Here is a 27,895-nt window from a genome sequence, read left to right as displayed (position 1 = left end):
TTTTTTTTTTTTTTTTTTTTTTTTTGTATATTTGGTTCTGTTATGTCGATGTTGGTCGATGACACTCTCCGCTCATACTTACGATGTTTGATTATATTGGACATATTGGACATGTTGGATTGAGTTGGCTTATTAAAAGGCGTCCGTCAGTTTATTGTTGATAGCTACTGGCGTTGGTTGGATTGGATATACGTGCAACCCTTGGATATACATTTGTGTCTAGTATTCTGCGATATAGGTATAGAAGGTGATAAAACGGGAGTAATAGAATGTATCTATCACAGTCACGGCATTGGGATGCTTTGTATCATTTGAACTTGGACTGAGTATAATCCTCGATTTGATACCGGCGAGCCCTCTAATAAAACAACGCTCTGCCCTAAATATATATACAAGGGTAACATTTATAGAAGAAAAACGGGGCGTTTGAGGAATCTATGCCAGAGGCAGAACGATAGATGGAGAGAGAGAAATGTAAATGTATATATTGAAATCACAAATAAAAGACATCCCACCATAACTAGATTACACAACCGAGCGCCAGCCAGGGTAGTTCCGAATAAGCACAAGACGCAGAGATACGAAACTATATACATAGAAACCCGATAACAAACCAGACCTAGTCAACTAACCAGCCATTTCGCCGAAACTACCGTTGATACCGAAGAATTGGAACCTAAGTCAAACAGTTAGCACACACTAGATTCAACAGGTAACAAGGAAGGCCGGGTGAAAAGGGGACGCACCAATCCTCAACATTCAATGTCGTTGGCGCAGTAGGTCCACTCCGAGAACTACTACTCCAATTATCATCTTGGCTGGCGTTTTCCAACCCGGCCGTGCTAAGTGGCGGATCGAGGCCTTGCATGGGCCAGGTCTGTTGGTTTTCTACGCCGAACATTTGCTGTGATTGTTGCGGTTGCACGCTTAATCCGGCTGGCATGGCGGAGAGCATCTCCGGGCTACCTTGGGTGCCGGCGCCGGAGACTGTGCGGGGCATGTGTTGGTTGTTCATCATCATGCGTTGTTGCATGTTTTGGGTTTGGAGATGGCTTTGCATTTGCAGTTGGGGGTCGACTGCGCCGTCGTGGGGGGAGGCTAGTTCGGGGAAGAAGGCTGTGCCGTCGGGGAACAGTTGCTCAGGTTGGAAGTTCTCCCAGAGGGATGGTGAGAGGTTGGGTGACGTTCGTGTGACAAGGAAGAGATCGGGAGGAGTTGCTGGGAGAGAGAATTGTCCATTGAAAGGCGTTGTTGGCCGTGTATTCCCACGGGACAGACCCGTACCAGTCAAGGATTCTCGAGGTACACCGGGCGAACCCTGGGGAAGATGTGATGCCGAAGGCGGTGGCAAGTCATCCCTGGACGGCGTAGCCGCAGGAGTTTGCGGACGAGATCGCTCATATGAGACTGGGGGAGTAGGACCTCCATTCGGCAGACCCAGATCCATATCGTCAAACTTGCGCTTGGGAGGTAGGTCGGGCCGTCTCAGAGGCGGAGGGGGATATTGGTGTTGTCCTTCAGGCCGTACACGTTGGTGTCGCTTTCCGGCAGCCTTCTGTAGGCGCTCTTCGAGAACCTTGTTGCCCAGAATGGACTCGAATAGGGTGTGCACCATTTTGGCCACCAGCCACACCTTGGATACATCCTTGAGAGCTTGCATACATATGTTGATTCTCTCTTGGCAGGTTGTGACGATGGAGGGGACGGAGGACCGCATTTGATACACATGCATGATCAATGCCGAGAACAGACTATACACACTGTTGGGAGTTAGTAACGAACAGCGAACAAAATGAAAGGCAGTAGGACAAACATGAACGCAGGAGTATATTTAATTTCATCATGTGTCTGCAGATTCTCGACAATAGACGTGATCATTCCAGCGGCCTGGAACGCAATCGTCCGTGATGGGTACGCCATTTCCTCAACCCTGTAGCTGCTTGGGACAGACGAGGCTGGCGGCATGTGCGCACGATGCAGAAGACAGAGAGTGGTATAATAATTAGCATGCAGAAGAGCAGCCCAGAAGTGGTGGCGGGACCGTTGCCAGCACACTTCCTTAGGGCAGTTCTGAAGCCAATCGGCCAAGGCCATATCCGAATGGGTGAGATCCATGGCGTTCATGCGTCTGGACTTGGATGCTACCGAGTATTGTTGCGAGAGAACCAGTCCCATGATCTCACAGAGTTTGACGTATTGGAGGAAGAACTGCACGTGCACCGGATCGGGGCCATACTCGGAAGGCAGACCAATTTCGTCTTCAACGAAATCATCTTCAGTCAACATCCCGACGTCCGAATCGTCAGTGTTGATGCCAATCGGGCGTCCAAGTGCCACGGCTACAGAGCGATCCCGCGTGAAAAGGGTCCACCAGATCCGCTTCCACAGTCTCTTGTCAGGCTTGCTGAGCTGGGACGATTCGACGCTTCTATGCATGCCAGATCCTTGTGCGACGACCATGGCAACCCTCGTCCAGTAAAAGACGTTCTTGGTAACATCTTCGGGGCCTTCCCAGTACCAGCCCAGGAGGACCAATGCCTGCACAATGGTGACCCGGTCATCCTCGTAGTTTGCATCGTACAACGCCTTTGCCCGCTTGTAGAATGTCATGGCCGCTGGCGTGGTCGAACCATTGGAGTCCATGAGCTGGGAGTTCGTGCACACCCTAGAGCCGGCAAGGAGAATGGCTTGCAGCAGCAGCAAGGACGGAGGGTTCTTCGGATCGCGGTATTGACACATGAACCGGTTGCGGTTGATAATGGGAACGACAGGAGCGACCCATCTAAAGTATGCATCCACCAATTCATCACAGAGCGGCTTCGGTGGCAGTAGGAATGCACCTCGTTGGTGGAGGATGTCGAGTTCGAGACTATCCAGTTCCGTCAAGGTGGAACGTGATCCCCTGACATTCGGCGGGAGAGGATAATGGACGACATCCGTAGTGCCATGACGATCCTGGACCAGGAGAGACAAGTTCGACGATTCTCCGAGATAAGCGACTCGACCAGCTTCTTTTATCGGTGCGCGTGCAAACTTGGGTTTCATAAGTTGGGCATAAGCGGAGTTCTGGGAATCCTGTTGCTCGGCCTGCGAGTCGGTAAGGGTTGTAGCTGGCATGCCGTCGACGGCCATGCGGTCCTTTCGGTATCCAAAAGCAGCATCTTTCTCCTGCGAAGGGAAGACGGTTTGCCGGGGCTTTATGTCGTTGCGCTCGTCGTTCCTACAAAAGTCCGATTAGTCCTGGTCGCGGAGCACGCGCGGACAATATATACCCAGTTTCATACCCATTCGGCTCTTTCGACTTTGCATTCTTTTTGCGCTTTGGCGTTGGGATTTTGCACTCGATCGAAAAGGCTACACAGTTGGTGCATGGCACGCCTAGACTGGCAGCATCGCAACGAACCTGGACACGGGCGCGGTCAGCGGTCAGCGGTCGGGGGGTCAGATGGGACAGCGACGGGACGACTCACTTTTCGAGCATGGCAGGTCTATAATGCGAATAAACATTAGCCATAATCATAAAAACAAGAAAAAGAAATGACAACGATAGGTCGATAGATATGCGCCAGTATGTATGCACCAACGTGCCTGCAAGCCATGGCCACCGCCCAAAACAGCCTCGGCACCTCGGCTCATACAGTCGCGTCGACCCTCGAAGGAAGCAAAAAAGCGACCAGACAGCAACGAGAACAAATAAAAAACATACCTCACAAGCGCGCGACGCCCGTTGTCTGTCAGATTAGATAAATTAGCATGTGTCTTTCCTTTCCTTTTACCCCGGATTATAGCCCATCCATTCCAACTCTCTTCACTTGCATCCCCCTCAACCCCGCGACAGCACCGCAACCACCACCCAATCCTCACCAACCATAGGTATAACCCACCTTCTGAAACTCATCTGGCCGTTTGGACCGGTGCGCACGGTAATTCCCGAAGTGCCCGTCGAGCCCGCAGTACTCGGGGCCGGGGAGACTTTGGAGGAAGCAGCAGGAGCAGCAGAATCGTGGTAAGAGTCCGCGGCGGTGTTCATTGCCTGGTGTAGAGCAGTTGGGTATATTTATTTCTCCATCCAGTCTAGTCGTAAAGGCTGAAGGATATAGTAATCAAGAAGAAGAACTAAGATATAGGTGCGTTTCAGCTGGATTGTCGTTGGAAGGGAAAGAAGAGAGATCAAAGAATGGAAGCGTCGATAGTTTCGGGCGTGTCGTTAGTCAGGCTGGGTTCGTTGGCCCTTTTTTTCGCAACTCGATTTTCGGGGTCGTTAATGAAACAGGGGGAGAGGGACCTTGAAGAGTGTACTCTGTACAGTAGTAGTAGCCACCACGGAGAACAAACAGTAATAGGGAAGAAAACTCCAAATAATTTCTTCCTGCAATGTAATGGACAAGGGTGCTGGCTGTTCTGGGGCTAATGCAGCCAAAAGGGAGACGGAGGCTCCCTGGGACGGTGTGTGGAAATACCGTTTTCACTACTGGCTTGTGCTTCGTACGCATATGTCAGGTCTACTTCCACGCTCAGACCAGTATTTGGCCCTGGAAAGGCGTTGTGACGTCCTCTTTGGGAAGAGTTTGCGACTGCATTCATATTTTACTATCACTCCAGACCGGGTTCATTGTACTGTGTACCAGCCTTTTGCTATGGCTCTATACATCCATTCAACTATGCTATGTATACACCTACTCGTATCCCTCTGCATACAGACGCACCCCCGCAACCCCAGACTCTGAATCCCTTGTGATGCCGAGGTCCAGCATCCAGATATGTACATGTCTACACTGTCATTATGCCAATCTCTCGCTTGGCATTGTCGATCTAGGGGCGTTATGTATTGTATCAGGATGCTACTAGTACCAGGCAAACACCAATAATTGATCCATTATTCCATCCAAGTTCTATAAACACATGCCAGATTAGATATATTACAGCACGTATTGGCCCAGAAGTTTATTACACAGTAGATGCGAAAATAAAATCAAAAAAGAAGAAAACGAGAAAAAGATAGATCAGTGCCTCCGGTCCGATTCCACACTCCCATCAACAGCTTTGACTGCTGCACTCGCAGTCTTGATATCCACCCCGCTGACAAAAACCTCGCTCAGGAACTCCAGCCCCGCCACGAACGTGCATAGGAAACTGGCTATGCAGAAATGACTGATCGTCGTTCCAATGTCCAGCCAAGATCCCTCATCTTTCACCATGTAAAAGAAGTTCAGCGTCATCACGTCTGATATCGACATGACTACCATGAACAGCGCGGAAGGCGGGACTTGTAGTCTGCGGTTCAGGATGCCCAGGTTCGCGCTGATGATTGCAAACGGGATTAGGAGTTTGAGGATGAGGAGGGCGCCTTGGCTGAAGGGGTTAAAGACGGGGATGAGGCGGTACACGGATTCGAGGGAGAAGGAGGAGATGGAGGCGATGTTGCCCGTGCTGAAGAAGGCGGATTGGAGGAGGAAGAAGAAGAATAGGGCGACGCGAGTGTCGGAGAGGGTTAGGGAGCGGTAGTGGTAGGTTTGGCCTGAGACGGTTGTGGAGGATTCGGTGCTTTGTTTCTTGGGGACATTGTTGGCCTTGCCGGATGGTTTGGCCGGTGCAGCGGTATGGACGTAGATTGCATGTTCGAGTCGGACCCAGGTGATCAGGGTCATGCAGAACACAAAGTAGAACAGTCCTTCGTAGGAAATGGTAAGGATAATAAAGGTAGGCGAGAATGTGAGGAAGAGCACCATCAACCGGTGGATATAGTGGCCGTTAGGATACAGACGGTGGGAGAACGGCAGCAGCAGAGATGCAACAAGAACACCCCATCCAACCACCTGATTACCAAGCGGAAGTCCTTGCTTAGCTTGCAGAGAAGCAGCACTGGAACGGGTAACAATCGTCGCAAGCAACACCATGCCAATCTGCATGCCCATGATGATCCGCGAACCACTGTTATTCACGGCATCGGAAGCCTGTGTCTTGCCCCGCTTCAATATATCGCCTTCGAATAGAAGATACAAGAGACCGGTGAAAAACATCAGCAAGGCACCTTGGGTTATCGTGGTGATGCTTTCGATCTTCACTACCGGCAACAGAGTAAATGTACTCATAAGACAGCAGCCGATGACCCATGTTGCTGACAAGAACGCATGCTTCTTGACAAAGTTAACGCCATACGCGACGGGCCACAAGGCACCCAACACAAAACAAACCGTGAAGATCTCCCGATGGAAATAAGATTGGACCAATCCTTCTAGAACACCAAGAAATATCACAATCTGAACTCCAAAACTTAAATAACCCGCGGCTGAATTGACATGGCCCAGCAAGATCGCGCGACCAGCAGACAACGCCTTTCGCCGAGCAATCACTTCCTCCCAGAAATAGATTGGGAAGGCCGCATAGAAATAATATCTCCACGAGGACTGCTGATATAGCAGAACGGAAAAGAGAGCGACCAAAACGGACGAGAAGAAAATGGTGCTCTCCAGCGTTCGGTTAGAATCGGAAGTCCCATGCAAGACGTGCAAGTCAATGACAGTGGTCAGCGCATAGGTGATCCATCCCAAGTAGCCCAGAGTGACTATTGTTCTTAAGAACAACCAGTCATACGTCTGCAGGTAGCGAAGACCTTCCAGAGCGGTCACCATGAGCGCGGAAGACATTGTGATAGACTCATCGTATGCGCCAGCGGTGATCAATCCGTCAATCGACCTGAGATGCTCCTCTACAGAGGTCTCACTGTGGTCCGCTAACGGCTCATAGGGCGTATACCGAAGCAACACAGCCCGCTTTTGCTCCTCCTTGACACGGTACATTTCCAGAATTTCCCGCGCGTTCGCGAAGGAAGCCAGCGCCTTCTCCCTGGGACTAGCATTGATGTAATCCAATGGCAATTGTCCAACAGAGTTGACAGGAAAGTCAAGTCCGGCCAAGTATGTCATCAGGGCAGCGACATCGGCCTGCGCGACATCGTGGCGTTGGATGCTGTCCAGAGCCCAGTCAGACGAGACTCCATCCTCATGGCCAGACGGAGCGCCCCCCTGAGGCGTGCGCGGAGTAGCCACACCAGATCCCCAGGCGACCAGGGGTGTCCTGGTGTTGTCAGGATGCCCATCCCCATGACTGCCCAAGTCACTCATGCCATGATCCGCGGTGAAGATAAACGCAGTCTTATCATCATTGTAAAAGTCCTCCACAATCTTTGTGATCTCCTTGACCCCTTGATCCACGACCTTGATGTTGTGCAGGTATTCCTTAGAATAAGGACGGTACGCATGGCCGGTAGTATCGAGACCGAGAAGATGCAGAAAGAAGACCAACTTATCCTCGCGCAGCTTCGCATTCAATTCCGGATCCACCTTCGCCGACGCAAAAAGCCCTTTCACCTTATCAAACACCCACGTATCCAACAGCGTCGCATCAGTCGTATAGTCCTCCGCCTCTTCCCCATACATATCCGCATCAACCTTCCCAGGAACCGCCCCCTCCTTAAACATAGCCAAGATATCCGGACTCCCCCAACTCCACGTATGCCGACTGCGATTAAACACACTGTCAAAATTCACCGGGTTCAACTTCCACCCCGTCGTCACCGACGACACATCCTCATACAATCCCGCAATAAGCGCAACATGGCCCGGTCTCGACTCAGTAGGCACACGGGTATGCGAAATCCCAAACGTCCCGTGCGAAAGCGCCCGCGATCGAATAAACGGCGCAAGATGTATCGGGTCACTGTTCTCAGCGTCCGCAGGGTTCTCCGGCGACGGGTCAGGTAGTGCTTGGAAGGCCTTGTCGGCACGTAGGCCGTCCGCGACGAATAGGAAGAGGCGTTTCGCTGGTGCTTCGGTGTTGGGTCCGCGTTCGACGCCGAATGGCCTCATGCCACTTACGATCGGGCTGACGAAGTAGATATCGAAGATCGAGTAGGCGTATATTAGGTGGAATACCACCGCGAGGGTCAGGAACCCAACGCGGCCGAGTCGCGCCATGATTTCCCACTCTAGAGGAATTGGGGCAAACGAATGTGAAAATATAGAGTCGCCCCTCGATCACGCCCAAGGAGAAAATATAATCGGAAAATAAAAAGCAGCTGTCAATCCATCTCAGGATGTTTGAAGGACACTTAATCTGCCAAACCGCGGCGGCATCATTCGCCGGTGTCACCGCCAATCAGAGACGGCTGATGGAGCACGGCGGTGGGCTACGGTACACTGTAGTCCACTTTTACGCAGCCCCTGGAGGACCTTACGGAGGACAACTATAGTAAAGAGTATGGAGTAAACCTGTTCATGGACCAGTCTGTATACACAAAATACATGGCCTAATAAAAGCACCTAACGCCTGATTTATTCAAGAGAATCCAATTGTATCACCAAGACTCCTGCCATGCGAAAAGGCTAACCCTATTAAGACAAGTAAAAGAAACATTCGTAGCGCTATCAACCAGAAGCAGAAGCAGAAGCAGAAGAGCTATTCCGTCGCTTGGTGAGCGTGTCAATAACTCGGGTATAGAACTTTGACGCTTGTTTACGGGAGAACGTGATGTCCACCGTAAGATATTCGGGTAAGATAGCAACCAAGTCACGGTCCCGGTTCTCGTCCAAAAGGGGTATGTACTGGAATTCTGCTGATTCAAAATTGGCAGACGATACGTGGGGAACGGTCAATTTAAAGTGAAGTGCTATCCTTGGGTTAGCACATCCTTTACATTTGCAGAACAGGGTGACCAAAAACTTACTTCCGTTGCCACCAGTTTGGATACAATCGTATAGGCTGTCAGCTTCTCTCTTCTTCACGTCTCGAATGATCAGTCCTGTGAGATCACTGTAGAGGTCCTCCTTGAGCTGCGCGTACTGCGCTGCTTGGGCAGCTTCCGCACTCACGGCAGCAGTAGTACGGTTCGCACTACCCTTGATAGCGCTTCCTGGGACCTTCACTGTAGCACTTTCGAGGCTTGCAGCCGTGTTGCGAGCAGCAGAGAGTTTAGTTTGCAACGCCTTGACTTCAGACTGGGCAGCTGAAAGTTGACTAGTCGCCTCTTCGGCCTGTGACTTGAACTGGGCCACTTCCGCATCTCGGTCCTTCACTTGCTTTTGGAGTGCACGGCTTTGCTGGCCAAGTGCTCTTTGCGTCTCGAGTTCCTCCTTTAGAGAGCTAACAAGATCATTGGAAGCTGTGAAACGAACCGAGTTAGCATCCGCGAAAGCCCTTAAGATTAAGACACATACCGATTGTCATCGCATCACATTGTTTCCGTAACTTTTCCATGTTTCCATTTGCTTCAACAATTCCTATCTCCCTCAGGTTGCGGTACCTGTTTTCCAAGGTATCGCATTTCTTCGTTAGATCGCCGATTTTACGTCTCAGTTCCGGCTCTGTGCTAGTCTTCCCTTCTTCCGGTCTTCGTTTCTGCGGAGAAAGGGAGAAACGGGGGATAGAAGACCGATGGAAGATAGATTTTGTCGGCGATAAAGAGCGCCTGGGTGCTGGCTCTTCAATGATTGTCTCATCGACAACATCGGCGGCGGACTTGTGGCTCTCAGGAACGGTGTCATCGGTTTCATCAACCTCCATCTCCTGTTCCGTGGGTGACTCTGTTCGCTGTTTGGGCCTATCAAGAGACTTTGTCTTGCGGGGGGTTGGCGAGTATTGAAATTCACCATCAGACTTGATGAGCTTTTCCACATTGCTGCTGGCTTTCTTCCGACCACGGCCAGTTGTAGGTTTCGCATTCTTCGCATTCTTGGTCGCCTTTGGAGCATTATCCTGCGGAGCTTGTAGGTCGTCATCCGATGCAGCCTCTTCACTCTTCTCTTGCGCTTTCGCGCTTGGTCGTTTTGTTTGTTTGGGCTCCTCCTTTTCCGAGACCTCCTGTTCTCCTCCGTCCGTCGAAGAACGACCTCCGCTCCCCTTCGGCCTCCCTCGCTTTTTCTTCGCAGCGGGTTCTTGCGCCTGCTCCTGCACAGTAGTATTCCCCGAGCGGGTCTTCATTGGCGGAGGTAGCTTGCCTTCCGTAGCTTTCGCAGCTGGTCTTCCTCGTGCGCGTTTCGCAGGACGTTCGGTGTCGGGATCGGGGCCGCTGTCGGTGCCATTGACCTGCATGACATCCTCATCGTCGGAGCCAACAAGGCCAGAAAGCTTGGTCGTCGCCTTTCGCTTTGGCATTTTCAAATATAGTTGAATTGATCGTAGAGCTGATTGTTTGTATGTCTTTGTCCCACGCGACAGCAACACCAACAACAACAACTGCGCAGGCTCTCACCGCCTTCACACATGTGACGCCTCGGACAAGCCACACTTGCCAATCACCGCCACAGCTGCGTTCGCCGAACCGACAGACGAACCTCAACCTGCCAGCTCGATCGCATCGCTGGACTTTGGCTCTGTTGTTGCTATTTATTGTTCCTGGAGGATCCAGAATTGTGGCGAGGGTCTGTTCTCTTCTTCACTGTTGCTTATCTTGAGTTATTTGTATCAAGGCTTTTGAATTGGGTTGATTTGCGGTCATGGCGGCGCGCAGTGCACGATGGCAGCAATTCCTACAAGAGCTGGTGATGGTGGCTGGGACAGTGAGTTACTACGCTTGTGTGATACTTGATATGGTTAGCTGATTGTTTGAAGTCGGTTTCTGCATACTTCCTCATCAGATATCTCCTGTCACGTCTTGATTTCGATCCCGAGAGTCAGAAGAAAGAGGAACAACGAAAGAAGTCAGCCGCTATCCTCCGACGACTGGACGGCGGCGATGACTCGGACGATGGTTCACCACAAAAAGGAGGGAAACGGGGTAACAGACAGAGCAAGGGAGAGTTGGTTTTGACACAGTACGAACAAGCAATTGCCATGGACGTTGTGGCACCCGACGACATTCCCGTGTCGTTCGAAAATATCGGCGGTCTAGCCGAGATCATTGACGAGTTGAAAGAATCCGTTATCTATCCGTTAACCATGCCCCATCTTTACGCTTCGACGTCTTCCCTCCTCACTGCTCCGTCTGGTGTTCTGTTGTACGGTCCTCCTGGTTGCGGAAAGACGATGTTGGCCAAGGCCCTTGCTCACGAAAGCGGAGCGTGCTTTATCAATTTGCATATCTCGACATTGACGGAAAAGTGGTACGGTGATTCGAATAAACTTGTCAATGCTGTTTTTAGCCTGGCCCGAAAACTGCAACCTGCGATTGTTTTCATCGACGAGATCGATGCCGTGTTGGGCACAAGACGGAGCGGTGAACACGAGGCTAGTGGTATGGTCAAGGCTGAATTCATGACACATTGGGATGGTCTTACATCATCCAATTCGTCAGGAGAGCCTCAGCGTGTTGTCGTGCTTGGTGCTACTAATCGTATCCAAGATATTGACGATGCCATTCTTCGACGGATGCCTAAGAAATTCCCTGTGGCACTCCCTGCGGCTGAACAGCGATTGAGGATTCTCAACCTCGTTCTCAAAGACACTAAGATTGATTTCGACAACTTCGATCTCCAATACCTCGTCAAGGGAATGGCCGGTATGTCCGGCAGCGACATTAAGGAATCTTGCCGTGATGCCGCCATGGTTCCTGTCCGAGAGTTAATCCGACAGAAGACAGCGGAAGGGCAGATGATGACTGCTGTTGATCCAACGAACGTCCGAGGCCTTCGAACTGAAGACTTCTTCACGCAGGCCGGAGGTGTTAAAATAATTTCTCCCCCAGGGCAATCCCAATCCAGCAAGCAGGCCTCGGAGAAGGAATGGAGTACCGACGACGCAACATCCGAAGCTGGTACACGACCGTCCACGGAGATGGCAGAGCCTCCCGAGTAAGCGTGATTGATTCACGCTCGTTTCTTTTTATTTGTTTCATATAACGCTTGTATATGCCAGCCATCTACAGTGCAAGGGGAATGGCGTTATGTTCTGGATATTCATGCAATTCTCCTTTCTACATGGCCGCTGGGTCATCCATGTTTAACGAGATATACCACTTTGTTTCAAGCCTTTTGTGGATAGACTATCTGATCGTTCTCTGTACTATCTATTGCAGTGGGTACCATCTCCGTTCATGAATTCGTATATAGAAGAGTATATGGCGTTCAGTAAGAGGATTTCAATTTCAACTGCAGATGATTGACATTATTCTCCGTGTGTTATGTGCATCGATATCTTGCATTGTATCGTGGTAACATGTCCAATGCGAGCCATACAAATGGCCGAGAGATAGTACGAATTTCCCTTTTGGGAGCGGCGAGTGTCGATCCAGCGACCGGAACACCTGACAGTTTTGGCGCCCAGAAAACACACAAACCTGACAATTATATACCAATATTACATTTGTTCCTTTCTTTCCCCTGTTTGAATCAGTGATTCTTTGCTTGTTTCCTCCCCTGTTTAATCTGTAGTAGACGCTGCAACTTCCCCGTACTGCAGCTCTCGCCTCCCCGCGCCCAGCCCTGTGGCTACGTACACTCCCCCGAGGGTCGGCCGACATCATCAAGGAGACTCTCACTCCTACCTCACACTTTCTCCTTCTTATTGCACTATTCCTCGATTCGATTTCTCGGCAGACAATTTACTTCTAATCCCTTCTAACTCACAAATCCCAAAAGGAAACCAATCTATGCCTCCTGGAGCAGTCCTACGCTCTCTTGCCCCCCGAAGCTTCAGGACACGGATGCGAAACATCGACCGAATAACGAAGGGTCTCTGCCAGGAGACATCGATGGACGGTCTATAACTTGAGAGAGCTGGTTCGAAGGTGATCTGAACGATCTACGACAATCATCCTACGATCACAACCTACACTTCCACCAACGGGAATGAGTTCCAGTAGCGGCCTTCGCGATGGCCTCAGCCCCGGTGCCGCAACGAACACAACCTCACGATCGAACTCGGCAATCCGATCACGCACACGCCGCTTAGTCTCGTTCAATGACGACGAGGAGGAGAATAGCGGAATGACACGGCCGTCGTCTGCGCTGTCCTCGAGCCTTGCGTCGGATCGACAAACTGCCCGATCTCGAGGTGCGACGCCATCGCCGTTCACATCAAGAGGAGCTTCCCCCCTTCCCATGAGTCATCCCTCGCGAGCTACGGAGTCCGTGAATAATCGTGGTAGACAGAATGGTGGGGGCGGTGGTTCTTCAGGTGCGTTCAGTTATGATGGGAAGGATCAGCTTGGTTTTGCTGAGTCGTCGCGGGCTGCTGTAGATCTTTTGGATGCGTCTTGGTCGTCGCTGCAGAGTCTGGCTTCCTCGGTTTTAGGGAGTGATATTGCTCGGCCGGCTGCCAATGGTAGTCCGCGGGCGCATGCTAGGAAGCCGTCTCGTTCGGACCCGTGGATGCGGAATACTTCGAGGACCAGTACGCCGTCGTCATGGGGGCCGTCATCACCAGGGACGCCGGAGATTGGATCTGGGACGAGAGAGGAGCGGCAAGCGTATGTGCAAGCAAAGAAGCGGGAAGCGCTGCTTCTGGCGGATACAGGGCCGAGTACTAGCCTGAACACACGACACAAACGGCGAGATTCCAGCGATACCCCGGTTCACTCAACCATTGATCCTGATCAGGATGAAGAGGCGTTGGTGTACATACACCATGTCCAGAAGACCGACACCATGACTAGTGTTACCATCCGATATGGTTGCCAACCAGCAATCTTTCGAAAGGCCAATGGCTTTTGGCCTAGCGATAGCATTCAGAGCAGGAAGACAGTTCTTCTACCGGTGGATTCTTGCTCGGTCAAGGGGCGACCCATTCGTTCTAAGACAAATACAGATCTTTTGGATGGTACGGAGGGCCTCGATGGGAGCTCGATCTCCCCAGCACCGGATGGTACAGATCGGAAAGAAGCGACATCGACCGAGGTTGAAGGGGACCGGGTATGGAAGCCCGAATCATGGGTACAGATCGAGAACTTTACAGATCCCGTGGAAATCGGACGTGTCCCTCGAAGGGCATTGGGATTCTTCCCGCGTACGCGCCGGAAATCTATTTCTTACTCTGACGCAGAATCGCCATCGATATCCCAGGGAACGACAACCGACACGGCATCATCATCCGTATCCTCTCTTCACGATTCGCAGTCCTCACAATCCACCGTCATTCCACCAAGCCGGCCACATGCGGGTCCGCCAGGGTTTAAAAAGCCCGGCGCCCGCCACCAACGCCAACGCAGCAACATCCAACTCGCAGGCCCAGGAGTAGGCACACTAGACCGCAGCACAATGGCCCCGGGGCCTGCTTTAGACGGCCTAAGCAAATTCCTGTCCCAACACCTACCAACCCTAGCGCCCCCGCCGCCACCAACCACCAACCCAGACAGCGGCGCCTTCGAATCAACCTCTACCACACACGGTACCGCAGCGAACAGCCTCGATAACATCGGCGGCGCATTCGAAGGCTGGTTCAAGAAAGTGACAACCCGCGCAAAGGCCGGCTTCAACGAACTCCAGCAAACCACCTCAAACCCAGGCAGTGGCCGACTGCAACCTACAACAACGGAAAGCGACCTAATCGAAATGGACGACAGCTTGGAATCGAGAAATAATTATAATCTCTTGGGAGAGCCCGGCAGGAAACCAGATTACAACCGTGCCGGATCATCCGCATCTGCCCTGGGAGATCGACACGGCAACGGGACGAGCAGGACTCGTACCACCGGTGGATCGAGCTATAAGGATGATTGATTGATCCTGAATCATCATTTCTGTGCCAGTACATACATAATAGATCTTTGCGTTCGATTCAGAGTCTTATGTCTTTGCTTGCCATTATCCAGCGCTGAGCTTGAGCTTGAGCTTCAATCGGTTTTATACTACCCCCTTCAGTGAATCGTGTTTTGTTTCTCAGTATACTATATTATTCGTTTGTTTTGGTTTTTTCATGCTTGTTTTAAGTATACATAGCATGGCGCAATGGGAAATTTTGACTTGGTTCTTTGATATATATATATATATATATATAGTGCATCGGAGGTCGGTAGCATAGATGGTACTTGCTTCTCGCTCAATTCCTCTTTCAGAGATGTATTAAATCCATCAGGCGTGTTGGAGCATGACTTACTCGTCCTATAGCCCCTCCTTCACTCGTTCCGAGAAGCCACGGCTTCATAACACCAGAATCCTGTTGGACTAAGCTTGTGAAGAACGGATTTCTTTTACGAAACTTCATCTCCGATTTCATCTATCAGAAACCGATGGGGAATGTCATGACTTGACGGAATGGCGTGACTGCATCGCGTTCTGGTGGCCCTTTGGACCTTTAGTATGGTTGGCTTTGCGCGTATCGCCAACCAGCAAATAAGTTGTTTGGATCAGCGTGTCGATATACCTGACACAGAAGCAGGTGCACGCGAATATATCGTGCCACCGGGATAAAACAAACCGTAGTATCTATGTCCACCCTATTGTGGCGGTTCGTAATTTCTTGTGGGGATTTGCGTCTGCGGCACAGCTTTCACTAGATGGTAATCCCACTCACTGATTATGGTGCTCGGTTTCATCGAGGAGGCTCTATGCTGGTTTGAAGGGTTGTAGTGGGTCTCATGTCTTCGTTGTAGCCCCATGGCAAGTGCAGTTCGACTGATAGAATATATAGCTGGGAACATGTAGCTAAGTACGGGTTTGCGATAGTTATTTTGTCATAACGTGCATCACTGAGCGGTATTGTGTGTGGGTGGTCCATATTAGATAGCCAATAGAACATATCATACCAAGCAGATATTATTGCTGACGTCTTCCTATGGACAGTAGACTTATCCACATGATTTGAATGAATCGACTATATGGAACATCGAAGATTCATGTTTGGTCCAGTTTGTAACGCTCAATCCAAAATGTAATATCTTGTTGGTAATGAGGCTTCAACTGGAATGTAGGTTGTACCTGAATGTCTCGGAACTTCATTTCGAATAGTAAAGGGAGCTCTGGGTCCTTTTACTTTCAGTGAGTAGATCTCGTCAACCGTAAAGTGACGCATCTTCTTGAGAGGAAGGGAAGTTCACTTTCTCCTTCCATTTGTGGGTGTCATACTTTTTCCCCCAACTGCTGCTGGCCATTGGACATAGTAACGGCATCATTAGGGAATGGTATGGTTTGCTGTCTCGATATGAGTGGTAGGCGGACCTGTAGTCAATTCGGCAAGACATTCCGCAGCCTTGGAGATGTCCCCATGCGTGATGCTTATAGCGTAAAGCCGTATGAACGGGAGGATGGTCGATCATCTGGCAGGGCAGCGGGAACGGCTCCCTCGAGGCAAATGATCGTTTTGCTGACTGAGAGGGTATCTGAGGTCCCCCGGAAAAGCAAGTATTGTTGCACGAGGAATTTAGGTCCCAGGTATAAACCTTCCGCGATGTAGTTTGGCTTTCCCAGTATTAATGCATGTTTTAAAAGTAAGCAGGCTCAAGACGGCCTATCATACGTTTATTGCTCGTTTATGCCGCAATATTCTTTTCCAGTGAATGTAAGAACCTCTGCCAATTGCTCGAGCACTTTCTTCTGCATTTCGTTTATGAGTATCATATTCCCTCGGCCTTTCTCAATTGGAATTTGGCCTGCACCAGGGCGTGACTTGGTGCTTTGAGGTTTTTGCAATGGCGTGTCAATATAGCTAGGGAAGACTAGACAAGCTCGAATTTCGCGAAATAGTCATGTATCCAGCATTCATACCCTCGCTATTTGGCGTCATTTAAAAGAAGGAAGAAGGGGAGCCGTATTGCTATACGTGTGAGATGTGACCATCACGAATCTCCAATCCGTTTGACTGCTGCGATATCACCCACCCACCCAGCCCAGCTCTGCATCTGCATCTGCAGGTAGTTATGTTGAGCCATGCCACAGTGGCTTTTCGACTTTGTATTTCAAGTATGTAATTGAAGTTGTACGTTGCGTTGCGAGGTAGTGTCCTTGCAAACTCTGAGCACCAGAAGCTTTCTCACACCGTAGAAAAGCGCTGTATGGTGTCATCTGGTGCATTGTATTTCTCACATTTGAAGATCTGGGTGGTTCGAAATGATAGGTTTGAATAGCGCGGGTTCTGACGATTCCATAGGTGAAAGTGTGACTTTGTCAAGTATATTGGCCAAACAGAAACATCACTTTGATGTTTCTCAACACCGTCTTGTCCAAATCGATGCGTGAAGGTACCACAATATCTTCGTCCGGGATTCTGAGTGGGGTTTTCTATCATCGATCCGCCAGCGTCTGCAACATTGAGTCACTGCTCCCTCAGTCCAAAAATCCCAAGGTCATAGGGTCGTTGGCAGAAGATTGGCCAATACCAGATGCTCCCACGCTATTCAGAATATTTTGAAAGTGATGCTGATTGTATGGCCAGTATATTCATAGATCGACACGTCCATTACAATGAAAGTGTGGTGTGGAGGCTCTCATACCATTGGGTCAAGGGATTCCGTTCTGTAATTTGCAGATATGGCAAGACCAAAAAAGTATACTGGAAAAGGGGGTATAGTTGTCGGTTCCAGCGTAGAATGGACAGCGCAATTAGCCAAGAGATTCCATTTGTGGGCATTATTTCGTTCTAAGGAAATCGAATATCAACCATTCGAGATATCGGAGTTCATTGGTAGTTCCCATCAATACTTGCGAATGTATGTGCTTTTAGTAAACTCCCCACGATTTTTGTAGTTAGTCGCGCTCTGGAAGACGATGCCGCTAGCTGGCCACTGAGATGATTGAGAGGTATCGGAGATGTCTCTTGCAGAAAATTCACTGTAGCCTCATCAATGTCTTAAAGATAGGATCACTCAATAGAGCTTGAATTTGGGACCAATGTGTAAACTATATCTCATGCACCCAAGATCTATGCCAAAACATGCAAAACCGAAATGAACAAACAACAAGAGCAACCTACGTGATCATAAGTATACGCATACTCAGCAGGGTCGTAGCCCCACCGGGGATCCGCAGTCTTCTTGTGGCAGACGATAATATTGTCGGCGTGTAAGCTAAGATGAGGGCCAATACTTTCTTTGCACACATAAACTCCCACAATATGACGCGATTCTCTCTTATTCCCGTGGAAATTTTCTACTCCATATTCAGTCTCCTAAGCAAACCAGACCTTTCTCGCCTATCCCGGACGTGCAAACAAATCCACCAACTAGCCACCCCGCGTCTCTGGAGAAGCTACCGCAACTACAACCAACAACCCTACAACCTATTCCTGCGCGCTGTACTCACCAACCCAGACCTCGCCAAGCATATTATAGAACTTCACACGTCGAATGTATCCGAAGATGACCCTCGCGAAATCTCAGAGGAAGACATCGAATCCTTCCAATCAGCAGTCTCGGACCTCTCACTCCCTATCGAATTCAAAGATCGCCTGAATGAGGGCATCAAAGAAGGCTACAGCGACCCGATGCTTGCTCTTTCACTCTGCAAGCTACCAAATCTGAAGAACCTGTTCCTATACCGACCTGATTTCAGCGACCTGATATGCGAGCTGTTTGACCACGCCAATTCGGGTGAATTTTCCGGCCTTGACAACCTCCGACGATTCTCCATAGAAACCACCGACGTTTCTTGTGCTGTTGGAACTGTTCGGGACTTTGGGGGCGTTTTTAACAGGGCGCACGAGGTGCAAATCGTACAGCTAAACGATGAGAATATGAGTCCGTCCCGATTCCGAGAGGGCACGTCTGCAGTTGAGCATCTTCACATCCTCGAGAGTGGCATGGGAACCGACGCCATGCGGGTATTCGTGCAGGGCTGCAGAACGCTCCGCACATTCAACTATACTTTCGGGAATGTTGATTACTACGAGGACCATTTCAAACCACAGGAGGCCGTGAAAGAGCTTGAGCATCATAAAGACACGCTTGAGGAGCTCACTGTTCTGTACTGCGATGACCGTCTAAAGCAGTCTTGGTACGACTTGACAGGTCGCGAATGGTACATGGGGACTGAGCTGCAGCAATTCAACAAGTTGAAGAAGCTTCGGAGTGGTATGCATAGTCTGCTCGGGCTATTGCATCCACAGACCGCTGCGATGGAGACATATCCTGCAAATCCTCAGACTGATAGAGAAAGACCAGAGCTGGTAGACGTGCTTCCAGCGTCAATAGAGCATTTGACGATTTTGTACGCTGATGCGCGGATTATTCCTCATTTACAGAAGGTCGGGGATGTCCGCGAGAAGCAATTTCCCAGTCTGAAAAAGGTTATCGTCGGGCTTTGTTCAGAGTCAACGGAGAAGGACGTTCAATTGGAAATTCCAGGGCTAGACTTGTTGGTGCTGTATCAGACTCAGGAGGAACGAGAGGCCTACGTCTATGACCGAGATGCCTATTCGTGGGTTGGGTCTCCGGTTTTCAGGGACTGATTTATAGTTATTATTATATTTTCAGTGTTGTGTTTTAGATAATTGCCACTATGGTCATGGGAAACGTTCAAATTAATGTAATGCACACCCTGCATATTCATTTCAAAGTTCCCATGTTGGCTTGATTATCGCCAGATTCTGGGACCACAAGGTGACTGGAAGATCCTCAACCCGAAACTTAGGCCAGGAGGATTTAGTTTCGAATAATGCAACGTCTGGACCCCGGATGTTGACGACACCGCCGCTGCAGTTCTTGCTTTTGTCAAGAAAGAACCCCAGTCAGTTGGTTCCGAAGCGGTTCTCCGTGCCATTGAATGGATACTGGGTATGTAAAACAACGATGGAGGCTGGGGCACTTTCGACCGTGAAAAAAACAAACTGTTTCTCAACCGCATACCGTTCAGTGACATGGAAGCCATGTGCGACCCGTCCGAGGCAGATGTAACAGCGCGAATTCTGGAGGCGTTTGGTCTTGTGATGAAATTTGATTCGCACACGAAGCCATATGTCCCTATCGACATGAAGAAAGCAATGAGGCTGTCAGCTGACCGTGCCATGCAGTTCCTTGCCAACGAGCAGGAGACAACCGGAGCATGGTTCGGCCGCTGGGGTGTCAATTTCATACATGGAACAAGCAACGTAGTGTGTGGTCTCGCAGAGTACAAATCTGCCCAAAACACTGCAGGCGCTCGCATTGGAGATTGGATATAAAAAGCGGGTTGACTGGCTGATCTCAATCCAGAATCAAGATGGAGGATGGGGTGAATTTCTGGAAACCTATTGAGACCCTAGCACAGTAGGCCGGGGGCCATCAACGCCGTCGCAAACGGCCTGGGCACTCATGGCTCTGCTTACATCGCTTCCTCCTTCGCACCCGGCGATTACAGGCAGGGTCCATCTCATCGCCACTGGCGAGTATGATATACGACAGTTCTTCATCTGCTTTACAGCAACAGTGTGGGGTCGCAATCTGCGTCGGCCCTTTTAGCGCATGCCCCAGATATTGCCGGCGCTTATGCAGCTGCTCAGAAGTTGCGGGAATATGTCCAGGATTCCCAGGGCATGCAATCGCCTGATGAGACGGCTAATACTAGATCCGTCCCTACTGCTACAGCAGATATGGCAATGGAATGTGTGCGGTTTAGCTACCCCACCCGTCCTTCCCAATTGACTCTAGATGATGTCAGTCTGGATGTTCCTGCTGGTGCCTTCGTCGCTCTTGTTGGAGCTACAGGGAGCGGTAAAAGCTCTGTGATTAACCTGCTGGAGCGTTTTTATCCTCCAAATTCTGGCAGGATCACGCTGGGAGATAATCATATCGAGGCCTATGACTTGGATAGCTACTATAGGTACCTGGAACTTGTGAATCAGAATCCCTGCCTCATTGGAGAGGATTTACGAGAGTGTTTGCAGAGCGATGATTGTGTAGTGTCAGATGCTGAGATTCTAGAGGCGTTGGGGAGTGTTGGCCTGGATGACTTTGTGGTATGTTGTGGTCTAGTGGTATGACTCCCTCTATACTGACTGGATACAAGGTATCCCTTCCACATAGTCTGGGCACCCCCATCTCGGGCAATGGCTCAACACTGTCTGGTGGTCAACGACAACGCATGGCCATCGCAAAGGCTCTTCTTCGTAATCCTAGAGTCCTGTAAGACTTTTTCCTACTATCTTCATTTGAGGTGATCGTCTTAACGTTCCATACAATCTACTCGATGAGGCTACCCCTGCCCTAGACACTGCCTCGGAGAAATTGGACCAGGGTGCACTACAAACCGCGATGAAAGGACGAACGACCATCGCCATTGCCCACCGGTTGAACACCATTGTCAACGCTGACATGATTCACCTTTTCGATCACGGGTGTATTATAGAGAGGGGAACACATGGCGGGCTGATGGAGAAACGGGGCAAGTACTGGACGATGGCGATGCTACAGCATCTTTGATAGTGTATTGATTCTCGTGTATATTTTATTTGATGTAAGTATATACGGCAAATATGTATATTTCCACCCAGAGTGAGGCCATGCGTAGGTGTCAGTAGTTCAGCTTTTGAAGCAAATTATCGGAAATGGTGGACACTGAGATCCACAGACTGGTACAACAACGGAGTACAAATGTGACGAAAATGTTTCGAGACTTCTGTCAGACTCTTATGTGCTGAAATTGAAGGCTGTTTAAAAACCAACACCCAGATTTTAAGAGGAACTAGGAGCATTGGGTGGTTCTGCTTTTCCTCCATGGTCGATTGGTGGTGTTTTGCGGGGTGTGATGTGCTATAAATGGACGTTGAATGAGCGATGATTCCTTAGCAGAGGCGGATACACTGCACTTAAATGTATCTAAGTGTGCAAAATATATTAAAGGGATTTCAGCATAGCCGTCTGTCTTTGGGGGCTGGTAGATGGCGATGTTTATGGTCAAATTGCTAGGATCGACATCACCCCAGCTCCAAGCTTACGGAGTCTGCCTCGCAACAACTAAATACTCTGGCAATGATAACTGCTATTTCGAATATAAATCTATGGATGAACCTCAATTTTCCTGTGCAAAGGAAATGTTGTTCTCTACCTTCAGCATATCCATTATACGGGCATACTACTACTTGATTTCGTTTCTTGATGAGAAAGCCCCTGGGGTGCAGCATGCTTACTTTCGCTCTCCCCAGGGGCCTTATCAATGCCTTTTTCAGCAAGCACATTACCACGCAATTGGTAGGCTTGCTCCATCTTCCAATAGAATGGACTGGAAGTGGAGAACAAGGCTTCAATCGACTCCAAAGACCGGTTGCGTGTCTCGGGGTAGAAGAGATATACTGTGGGAATCCAGATCAAGTTCAAACCGGCAAGGAGAAAGTAGCTGCGGCTCTTGATGTTGTCGAACATGATGGGGTTGACCAGCGTGGTCATACCAACCCCAATTGCCCACCCAGTGATCCCAAACCCGTTACCTTGGGCGCGCAAGTCCGAGGGGAAAATCTCTGTTGGCAGCAAAAACGCTACAGTGCCCCATGTCGCGGCATATCTGTATATTCCACTGCGTGAGTAATTGATTTGCGATAGTTTTGGAATATGTAGGCCTGTTTACTCACCCTAAGTTGAAAAGGAATAGCATTGCTACCGCTGCCGGGGCATATTGCGATGCTTTCTCGGGGCTATGAAGGGAGCCTTCGTATACGCATCCAGCCTACACGTATCCCGTTAATCTTAATGCAGCAGATCATTGTTTCTCGACTTACAATCAGCTCGACAGCGAATAGGACTGCCGACCCGAGCATAAGGCAGGGTCGGCGGCCGAGGCGGTCGACAATCTGTGCACTGATAATTGTCCCAATGATGCCAATCGTGTTTAAACCCCCTGCGAGGCCATTCTGTGTGATCTCACTGTACCCAGCCTGGCTGAGAAGGACGGGTGAATAAGCAGTGACCGCCTGGAAGAATTGTTAACAAGTGCTTGACCGTAAGCTTCCATGAAGGGGGACTTATGTACAGTGATGCCAGTCCAAGATGCCATAATCTGGAGAAACAGACAGAGCCAGGCACGTCGGCTTAAGCTCGACCCCGGTCTCTCTTCCTTGCCAACCAGAATCTTGGCAAATTGAATAGGAGAGCTTTGTTTGCTATCTCTTGCGGTGGCGATAATTTCAAGATACTCATGTTCTAACTCCCCGGGAGTCGTTTTGTGGCCTCGAATAAGAGTCAGTAACTCGAGAGCTTCATCGTTGCGTCCTACTGAGGCAAGATATCGAGGACTATCTGGAAGCATCTTGACAAAAAGAACAAGGATGATGGCCGGAATACACTGGAAGGCAAGTAAAAAGCGCCATCTGACGTCCGAATGGCCGTTATTGATGAATGCCAGACTAAAAGACAGCCAATAGGCAACCGAGATCCCAAGGTCTACTGGCTGTCGGTATATTATACAATATATCGGGGGATTAGAGGCTACACTGACAGTTTGCGATGAAGACATAACCCAAAAACCCTCCCCGATGATTGGCGGAGGAGGTTTCTGATACTAGCACTGGGACGATTCCCGTCAAGGCTATATATATAAAAGGAGTTAGCACTCGGCCAGCTACGCACATCTATTTTTGATAGATACCTACTTACCTCCTGTGCCGATCCCCGTTATGACTCTCGCGGCCAGCATGAAATCCGAGCTTTGGATGGCGGCCTGTAGGGCACCTCCCACGAGAGCGAAGATCGACCCAATGAAAAGGCCATTGATGCGACCAAGTCGATCAGCCAGCCAGCCGCCCACAAAACAGCCGAAAATGCATCCCAAATAATAGATACTGACCAAGCCCCCCTGATGCGTCGTGTCGGTCACGGTGCCACCGGAAGTGCCAATGCCAACCTCGGTGACATAGGTGGGCGAGGCGTTGACGCCTCCCATGACGCCCTGGTCATATCCCTCGAAGAAGATGGAGATGAGGGAGAAAACCTGGATTGTGATATTGAGTTGGTGTGATGAGAGCCGCCTCCATAGCGTGGTGTAGCCCATGTCGAAGAATGAAGAATGTCGAATTTCACGCCTTTCCTATAGCCAACAATAGAAAAGTTAGCGACAGGTTAGGTTTCCAAATTCATTATATATTCCGGACCGTATGACCTTATCCCAATGAGGTTCAAAATTGGAAATGAGCGGGCAATTTTACCCAAGCGTAAGGATCATTGTCATCGACTATGTGTAACATTGAGTCGTGATGAGCTGTTTAATTTTTCCTTGGTCCCTTGCTTGATATAAAAGAATATGTACCCTCCTTGCCGGAAATTCGCAGATGAGCGAGGCCTACCTCCTAGGTATGCTACTGTACGTGATATAGCCTCTATTATATGCCAAATGCCTACTGGAGCCAACTGGGTGAATCGCTTTATCAGGCGTCATGGGGAAGAATCTGACAATGACTTCAACAGCCTGTTTTCTTCGTCCGGGATCCTGTCAAGTTCCCCTCGGTAAACCGCAGCCACAAAAAGCATCCGCAGTCAAATAGTCCCGATGGAAACATGGTAAGCATCGTCCTTAGCCTTTTCTTCTTTTTTTTTTCTCTTTTTTTCATGGCTAATAAATACACCAGTTTTAGGACTTCCACAACCCCGAAAGCGTCCATGCTCTAGCTCACCTCTTTGGGTCTCGTGGCATCCCGGCCTCAGTCCGCCGCATCACAGGCTTTGGTGTGCATACATCCAAGCTAGTTGCTCCCGACGGATCCTTCAAGTGCTGCAAGTTCCACCTCCGTCCGCTGCAAGAAATAGGCAATGCGTCCTTCAACGAGGCCACGCGCCTTGTCGGTGTAAATCCGGATTTCCATACATAGGAGTTGCTCGATTATTACCAAGGTCTGGCATCAATAAGAACTTTCCGTTGATCCCTGTTGGAAAGATGACGCTGAATAAGAATGTAAATCTCTTTCTATCTTCCTTTCATTTGAGCCGATACCGATGAATACTATCCGACCAACTACTTCGTAGTAGAAGACCGCCTAACATCATATAGTGCTCCAAGTATGCATGTTTTTATACCCAGACGCCCAATGATACCGTCTCAGCGCAAACAACCAACACCCCCAACCAACCCATTGCTTCAGTAAACGCTCCCTACCAACGCGACGGCGCGGCCACGGTCACTCCCAATTACGGTACAACGCCGGGTTACATTCACAACGGATCCATACCCCGCGGCATTAAGAGCGAGACTGTATCAACTGCGCAAGCGGTGCGACATGATGAGTGGTTTCCCGGGGGGGGGGCGCTCTGGGACTAAATGAAATTCCGGATACTGAGGATGACTATGTGCAGCCGAGGGAGTTGTGGAGGAGAGTATTTGATGGTGCGGAACGGAGACTGGGTTTCGAATGTTACGAGGAGTTTGGAGGGGGTCTCGGATGATTTGAAAAGGGGTGTTATTGAGATGTTTGGGAGGATGGATTCAGAGATGGGGAATATGCTTGCGGCGGATGTCAAAGAGACTGCTAGATTGTAAGACGTGTGATAAAAGGGCTCATCGATGGGCTCATGTTCAAATAGAAGCTAAGTCCAGAGCCTCTCGACTCTGGAAGGGTTGGCAGAAGAGGGTCGAACTTTACTGGGGCCAAACAGTGACTCAGATGTGATTTGCTGACATTGTAACTCACTGAGCAGGGTCCACTTTACCGTCACTGAATACCAAAATGTGAGTATCTGTCAGAAAATAAGGCCTGACTGAGCCCTAAATAGATAGGAGGACGAAATAGCGAAGGAAAATGAAGAAAAGAAGCTTATATGATGAATGATGATAGGAAGAGAAAGCTATCTAGGGCTGTGAGGATATCTGTAGGCAAGGACTGTCATGTGACAGGTATACAGGCCCTTTGAAACAATGTCCTTGTTGCTCAGTATAACTAAATACATGCCTGTCATGGTGACCATACAATATCAATTCCCATCTTGATGTTGACAGTTCAGATCATAACAGTCCTATGCATTCCTTGGTCATAATTATGCCTGTACATAACTTCACACGTTGTTACCTGAAAACCAAAATATCCCGGTGCGTGCCATTTTTTACTGTCCAATCCGATGGGTAAACCCCGGATTATTTCTTCACCTTCATACCAGAACCCGATCACTGCGCGAATGATGGTCGATCAAAGTGGGGTTGGATATTCAGCCACCGTTTCGGGAAAGCCGCGATCGACTGAAAGAAAGAGAGGGAATACCATGGCCGGAAATTAGTTACTGAGTATTTTCCGGGTCGAACTTCATCGTGAGCCTCAGATCTATACACTCCACCTTGCTGGACTCCACCTTTTTCTATCTTGGGTAGATCGTGCAGATAATGGTCGCGCTGGATTCTTATTTGGCCTTAGCCTTGTTCGTATCCATTGGCAGAGTCACTCGGAGTATCGGTTGCCACCTTAAACGGAATATCTGGATAATTACTTTTCAACACTCTGTATACGTCTCTCCAAGTGCTGTACGCGCCTTTGAACAAGTCTTTTGGCCCGTCTGGGATTTTGGTGTCCAAAGCTAACAGATGTGCGAAGGCCACTTTACGAATGTGGGCACCATTGTGGATTCTGCACCTGTAAGCTATATTTTTAGCATTCAAATACGAGGCAATGCCGGCGAAGCTAACTAACTGATGCCGATCAGAAGCAGGAATATGTAGACGGTCTGGACTGACCAATTGGTGAGGTATCCAGGTGGAGCCTGAAAGAATTAGGGCCAACTAGGAAGCATACCTACCTAGTACAGTGATACGTCTAAATTCTCATTGGAACAGGTGACGTTCTGTTGTTGCTCCCCCAAATGAGGAGCCTTGTTGCGAGAGCAATGTTCTAGTCGATCCAGGAAGTACTGTTTTGTGCCGTAATCTGAACATGCATCAAATGCCCTAACAGTACATACACCCAAACCACATACAGGCTAAACCTAATAGCCATACCCAAGGCGTATAAACATTACTCTCCTCTTAAACAATAACACATTTTATAGCCAGAATCCAACAGTTCCCCAATGTTGTGACTCCCTCCATAAACTCCTCGGGAACAAATCAGGATAGTTCTGTTCAGCAACACCACGCAGGGGAGTAGTAAATACGAAACCAGCCGTAGCCTGTCAATTGCCGACTTTTTCCAACACATCTCCATATACGTGCGCAATAATGCATCCACCTGTTAGTGTTGCAGGGCTTCCAAGAAATGAAGTTCGACCAACCTAGATCATCAAGGCTGTGTATAGCGGTGCCTAGACACTGACCTGAATCCATTCTCCGCTTCACTTCTTTCCGATCTAGTCAGGTTTTATATGACAATGTTTGAATACCACGAGAAATTTTTAGAAGTGCTGAGAGCGAGAGCTATAAATTCAAGGAAAGATTCTCTTTCTTCAAAGTCATCCAACTGCAACTTCAACTCCAACTCCAGCATTGAAACCTCCTTTCCCAAAATCAATTTGAATCACCATTATCAAGATGAAGCTCACCCTTGCCTTTATCCCTCTTGTTCTCGGCGTTAGCTACACAACTGCTATTCCCCGCCCTGTTCAAAACAGCGACCTCCTTCCGAGGGCTCAGATTGCCCATGACTGTCCTTCAGCCGATTTAGACACATGTTGCAGTGTAAGTTGATGGTATACCCCAAACATATTTTGAACATTGCTAATGTGAATTTCGTAAACCCAGTGCTCTGATGGAATGGGCTACTGCACCGGCGGCAAGTGCTATTGTAGCGCTGAAATCACCTCCGACGATTGGTGCCAGTGGGATTGGCTCGAGGTCGGATCGTGAGCTCATGGGACTATTATGGATCAGTTATGAACAATGAATCAATTTTTACGCGGCCACGGTTTTTTGTGAGCGGACGGGACATGTTTTTGCTATGAGTGTGTTCAGAGTGTGTCTCCAGATTGTTGTTTCAGTTTTCAACAGAGTTGTTTGGAGGGGTTTTGCGCGATGGGGACATTATATATTTCTTTTTTGAAGCTTGACAAATGAAACTTCTTGAAAGGATAATCAGAGTGGCATCTTAAAATGATCTCCTTTGGATAACTGTCAAAGAAATCAAACCAGTGTTTAATTTGGATTCTATGTTATCAACT

General features: G+C 49.3%; 12 protein-coding genes across 12 annotated transcripts; 7 read left to right on the top strand and 5 right to left on the bottom strand.

The window, feature by feature from the left end:
• Positions 1 to 459: 459 nt before the first annotated feature.
• On the bottom strand, positions 460 to 4,320 carry farA (CeGAL family transcription factor). The gene is made up of 7 exons (XM_022546504.1): positions 3,885 to 4,320; positions 3,707 to 3,731; positions 3,471 to 3,488; positions 3,273 to 3,403; positions 1,814 to 3,220; positions 747 to 1,760; positions 460 to 676 (listed from the first exon to the last, which is right to left on the bottom strand). The coding sequence occupies exons 1-7, from the start codon at positions 4,028 to 4,030 to the stop codon at positions 628 to 630; spliced, it is 2,790 nt and encodes a 929-aa protein (XP_022401486.1). The 5' UTR covers positions 4,031 to 4,320; the 3' UTR covers positions 460 to 627.
• Positions 4,321 to 4,849: 529 nt separating this feature from the next.
• Positions 4,850 to 8,085, bottom strand: ASPGLDRAFT_46696 (mannose-ethanolamine phosphotransferase MCD4). Its single transcript, XM_022546503.1, has one exon. It carries the CDS (start codon positions 7,974 to 7,976, stop codon positions 5,004 to 5,006), a length of 2,973 nt encoding a protein of 990 aa, XP_022401485.1. The 5' UTR covers positions 7,977 to 8,085; the 3' UTR covers positions 4,850 to 5,003.
• Positions 8,086 to 8,426: 341 nt separating this feature from the next.
• On the bottom strand, positions 8,427 to 10,152 carry ASPGLDRAFT_125508 (putative chromosome segregation protein (Pcs1); the record flags this gene model as incomplete). The annotated part of the gene is made up of 3 exons (XM_022540567.1): positions 8,427 to 8,668; positions 8,726 to 9,160; positions 9,216 to 10,152. The coding sequence occupies 3 exons, from the start codon at positions 10,150 to 10,152 to the stop codon at positions 8,427 to 8,429; spliced, it is 1,614 nt and encodes a 537-aa protein (XP_022401484.1).
• A 341-nt stretch (positions 10,153 to 10,493) lies between these two features.
• Positions 10,494 to 11,790, top strand: ASPGLDRAFT_125236 (protein-degrading AAA family ATPase MSP1; the record flags this gene model as incomplete). Its single annotated transcript, XM_022540543.1, has 2 exons — positions 10,494 to 10,556; positions 10,609 to 11,790. 2 exons carry the CDS (start codon positions 10,494 to 10,496, stop codon positions 11,788 to 11,790), a joined length of 1,245 nt encoding a protein of 414 aa, XP_022401483.1.
• A 766-nt stretch (positions 11,791 to 12,556) lies between these two features.
• ASPGLDRAFT_1472792 (putative LysM domain protein) lies at positions 12,557 to 14,816 on the top strand. The gene has a single exon (XM_022541918.1). The coding sequence runs from the start codon at positions 12,783 to 12,785 to the stop codon at positions 14,649 to 14,651; it is 1,869 nt and encodes a 622-aa protein (XP_022401482.1). The 5' UTR covers positions 12,557 to 12,782; the 3' UTR covers positions 14,652 to 14,816.
• A 3,147-nt stretch (positions 14,817 to 17,963) lies between these two features.
• Positions 17,964 to 19,403, top strand: ASPGLDRAFT_46691 (F-box protein). The gene has a single exon (XM_022546502.1). The coding sequence runs from the start codon at positions 17,980 to 17,982 to the stop codon at positions 19,309 to 19,311; it is 1,332 nt and encodes a 443-aa protein (XP_022401481.1). The 5' UTR covers positions 17,964 to 17,979; the 3' UTR covers positions 19,312 to 19,403.
• On the bottom strand, positions 19,262 to 20,478 carry ASPGLDRAFT_1516992 (uncharacterized protein). Its single transcript, XM_022542283.1, has one exon. It carries the CDS (start codon positions 20,004 to 20,006, stop codon positions 19,437 to 19,439), a length of 570 nt encoding a protein of 189 aa, XP_022401480.1. The 5' UTR covers positions 20,007 to 20,478; the 3' UTR covers positions 19,262 to 19,436.
• ASPGLDRAFT_170708 (putative ABC multidrug transporter) lies at positions 20,437 to 21,326 on the top strand (the record flags this gene model as incomplete). The annotated part of the gene is made up of 3 exons (XM_022542724.1): positions 20,437 to 20,796; positions 20,847 to 20,946; positions 20,994 to 21,326. 3 exons carry the CDS (start codon positions 20,437 to 20,439, stop codon positions 21,257 to 21,259), a joined length of 726 nt encoding a protein of 241 aa, XP_022401479.1. The 3' UTR covers positions 21,260 to 21,326.
• Positions 21,327 to 21,723: 397 nt separating this feature from the next.
• Positions 21,724 to 23,905, bottom strand: ASPGLDRAFT_46690 (uncharacterized protein). The gene is made up of 6 exons (XM_022546501.1): positions 23,426 to 23,905; positions 23,268 to 23,357; positions 22,803 to 23,212; positions 22,552 to 22,743; positions 22,405 to 22,499; positions 21,724 to 22,337 (listed from the first exon to the last, which is right to left on the bottom strand). Exons 1-6 carry the CDS (start codon positions 23,817 to 23,819, stop codon positions 21,899 to 21,901), a joined length of 1,620 nt encoding a protein of 539 aa, XP_022401478.1. The 5' UTR covers positions 23,820 to 23,905; the 3' UTR covers positions 21,724 to 21,898.
• Positions 23,906 to 24,109: 204 nt separating this feature from the next.
• Positions 24,110 to 24,633, top strand: ASPGLDRAFT_57715 (uncharacterized protein; the record flags this gene model as incomplete). Its single annotated transcript, XM_022548273.1, has 3 exons — positions 24,110 to 24,179; positions 24,233 to 24,325; positions 24,400 to 24,633. Exons 1-3 carry the CDS (start codon positions 24,159 to 24,161, stop codon positions 24,631 to 24,633), a joined length of 348 nt encoding a protein of 115 aa, XP_022401477.1. The 5' UTR covers positions 24,110 to 24,158.
• A 361-nt stretch (positions 24,634 to 24,994) lies between these two features.
• On the top strand, positions 24,995 to 25,554 carry ASPGLDRAFT_46689 (uncharacterized protein). Its single transcript, XM_022546500.1, has one exon. It carries the CDS (start codon positions 25,101 to 25,103, stop codon positions 25,296 to 25,298), a length of 198 nt encoding a protein of 65 aa, XP_022401476.1. The 5' UTR covers positions 24,995 to 25,100; the 3' UTR covers positions 25,299 to 25,554.
• Positions 25,555 to 27,269: 1,715 nt separating this feature from the next.
• On the top strand, positions 27,270 to 27,584 carry ASPGLDRAFT_35241 (uncharacterized protein; the record flags this gene model as incomplete). Its single annotated transcript, XM_022544538.1, has 2 exons — positions 27,270 to 27,416; positions 27,480 to 27,584. 2 exons carry the CDS (start codon positions 27,270 to 27,272, stop codon positions 27,582 to 27,584), a joined length of 252 nt encoding a protein of 83 aa, XP_022401475.1.
• Between the last annotated feature and the right edge of the window lie 311 nt (positions 27,585 to 27,895).

Source organism: Aspergillus glaucus (assembly GCF_001890805.1).
Source record: "Aspergillus glaucus CBS 516.65 unplaced genomic scaffold ASPGLscaffold_9, whole genome shotgun sequence".
Taxonomy (NCBI): Eukaryota; Fungi; Ascomycota; class Eurotiomycetes; order Eurotiales; family Aspergillaceae; genus Aspergillus; species Aspergillus glaucus.
Note: the sequence above shows the minus strand (reverse complement) of the source record. Positions and strands in the feature narration are given on the sequence as shown.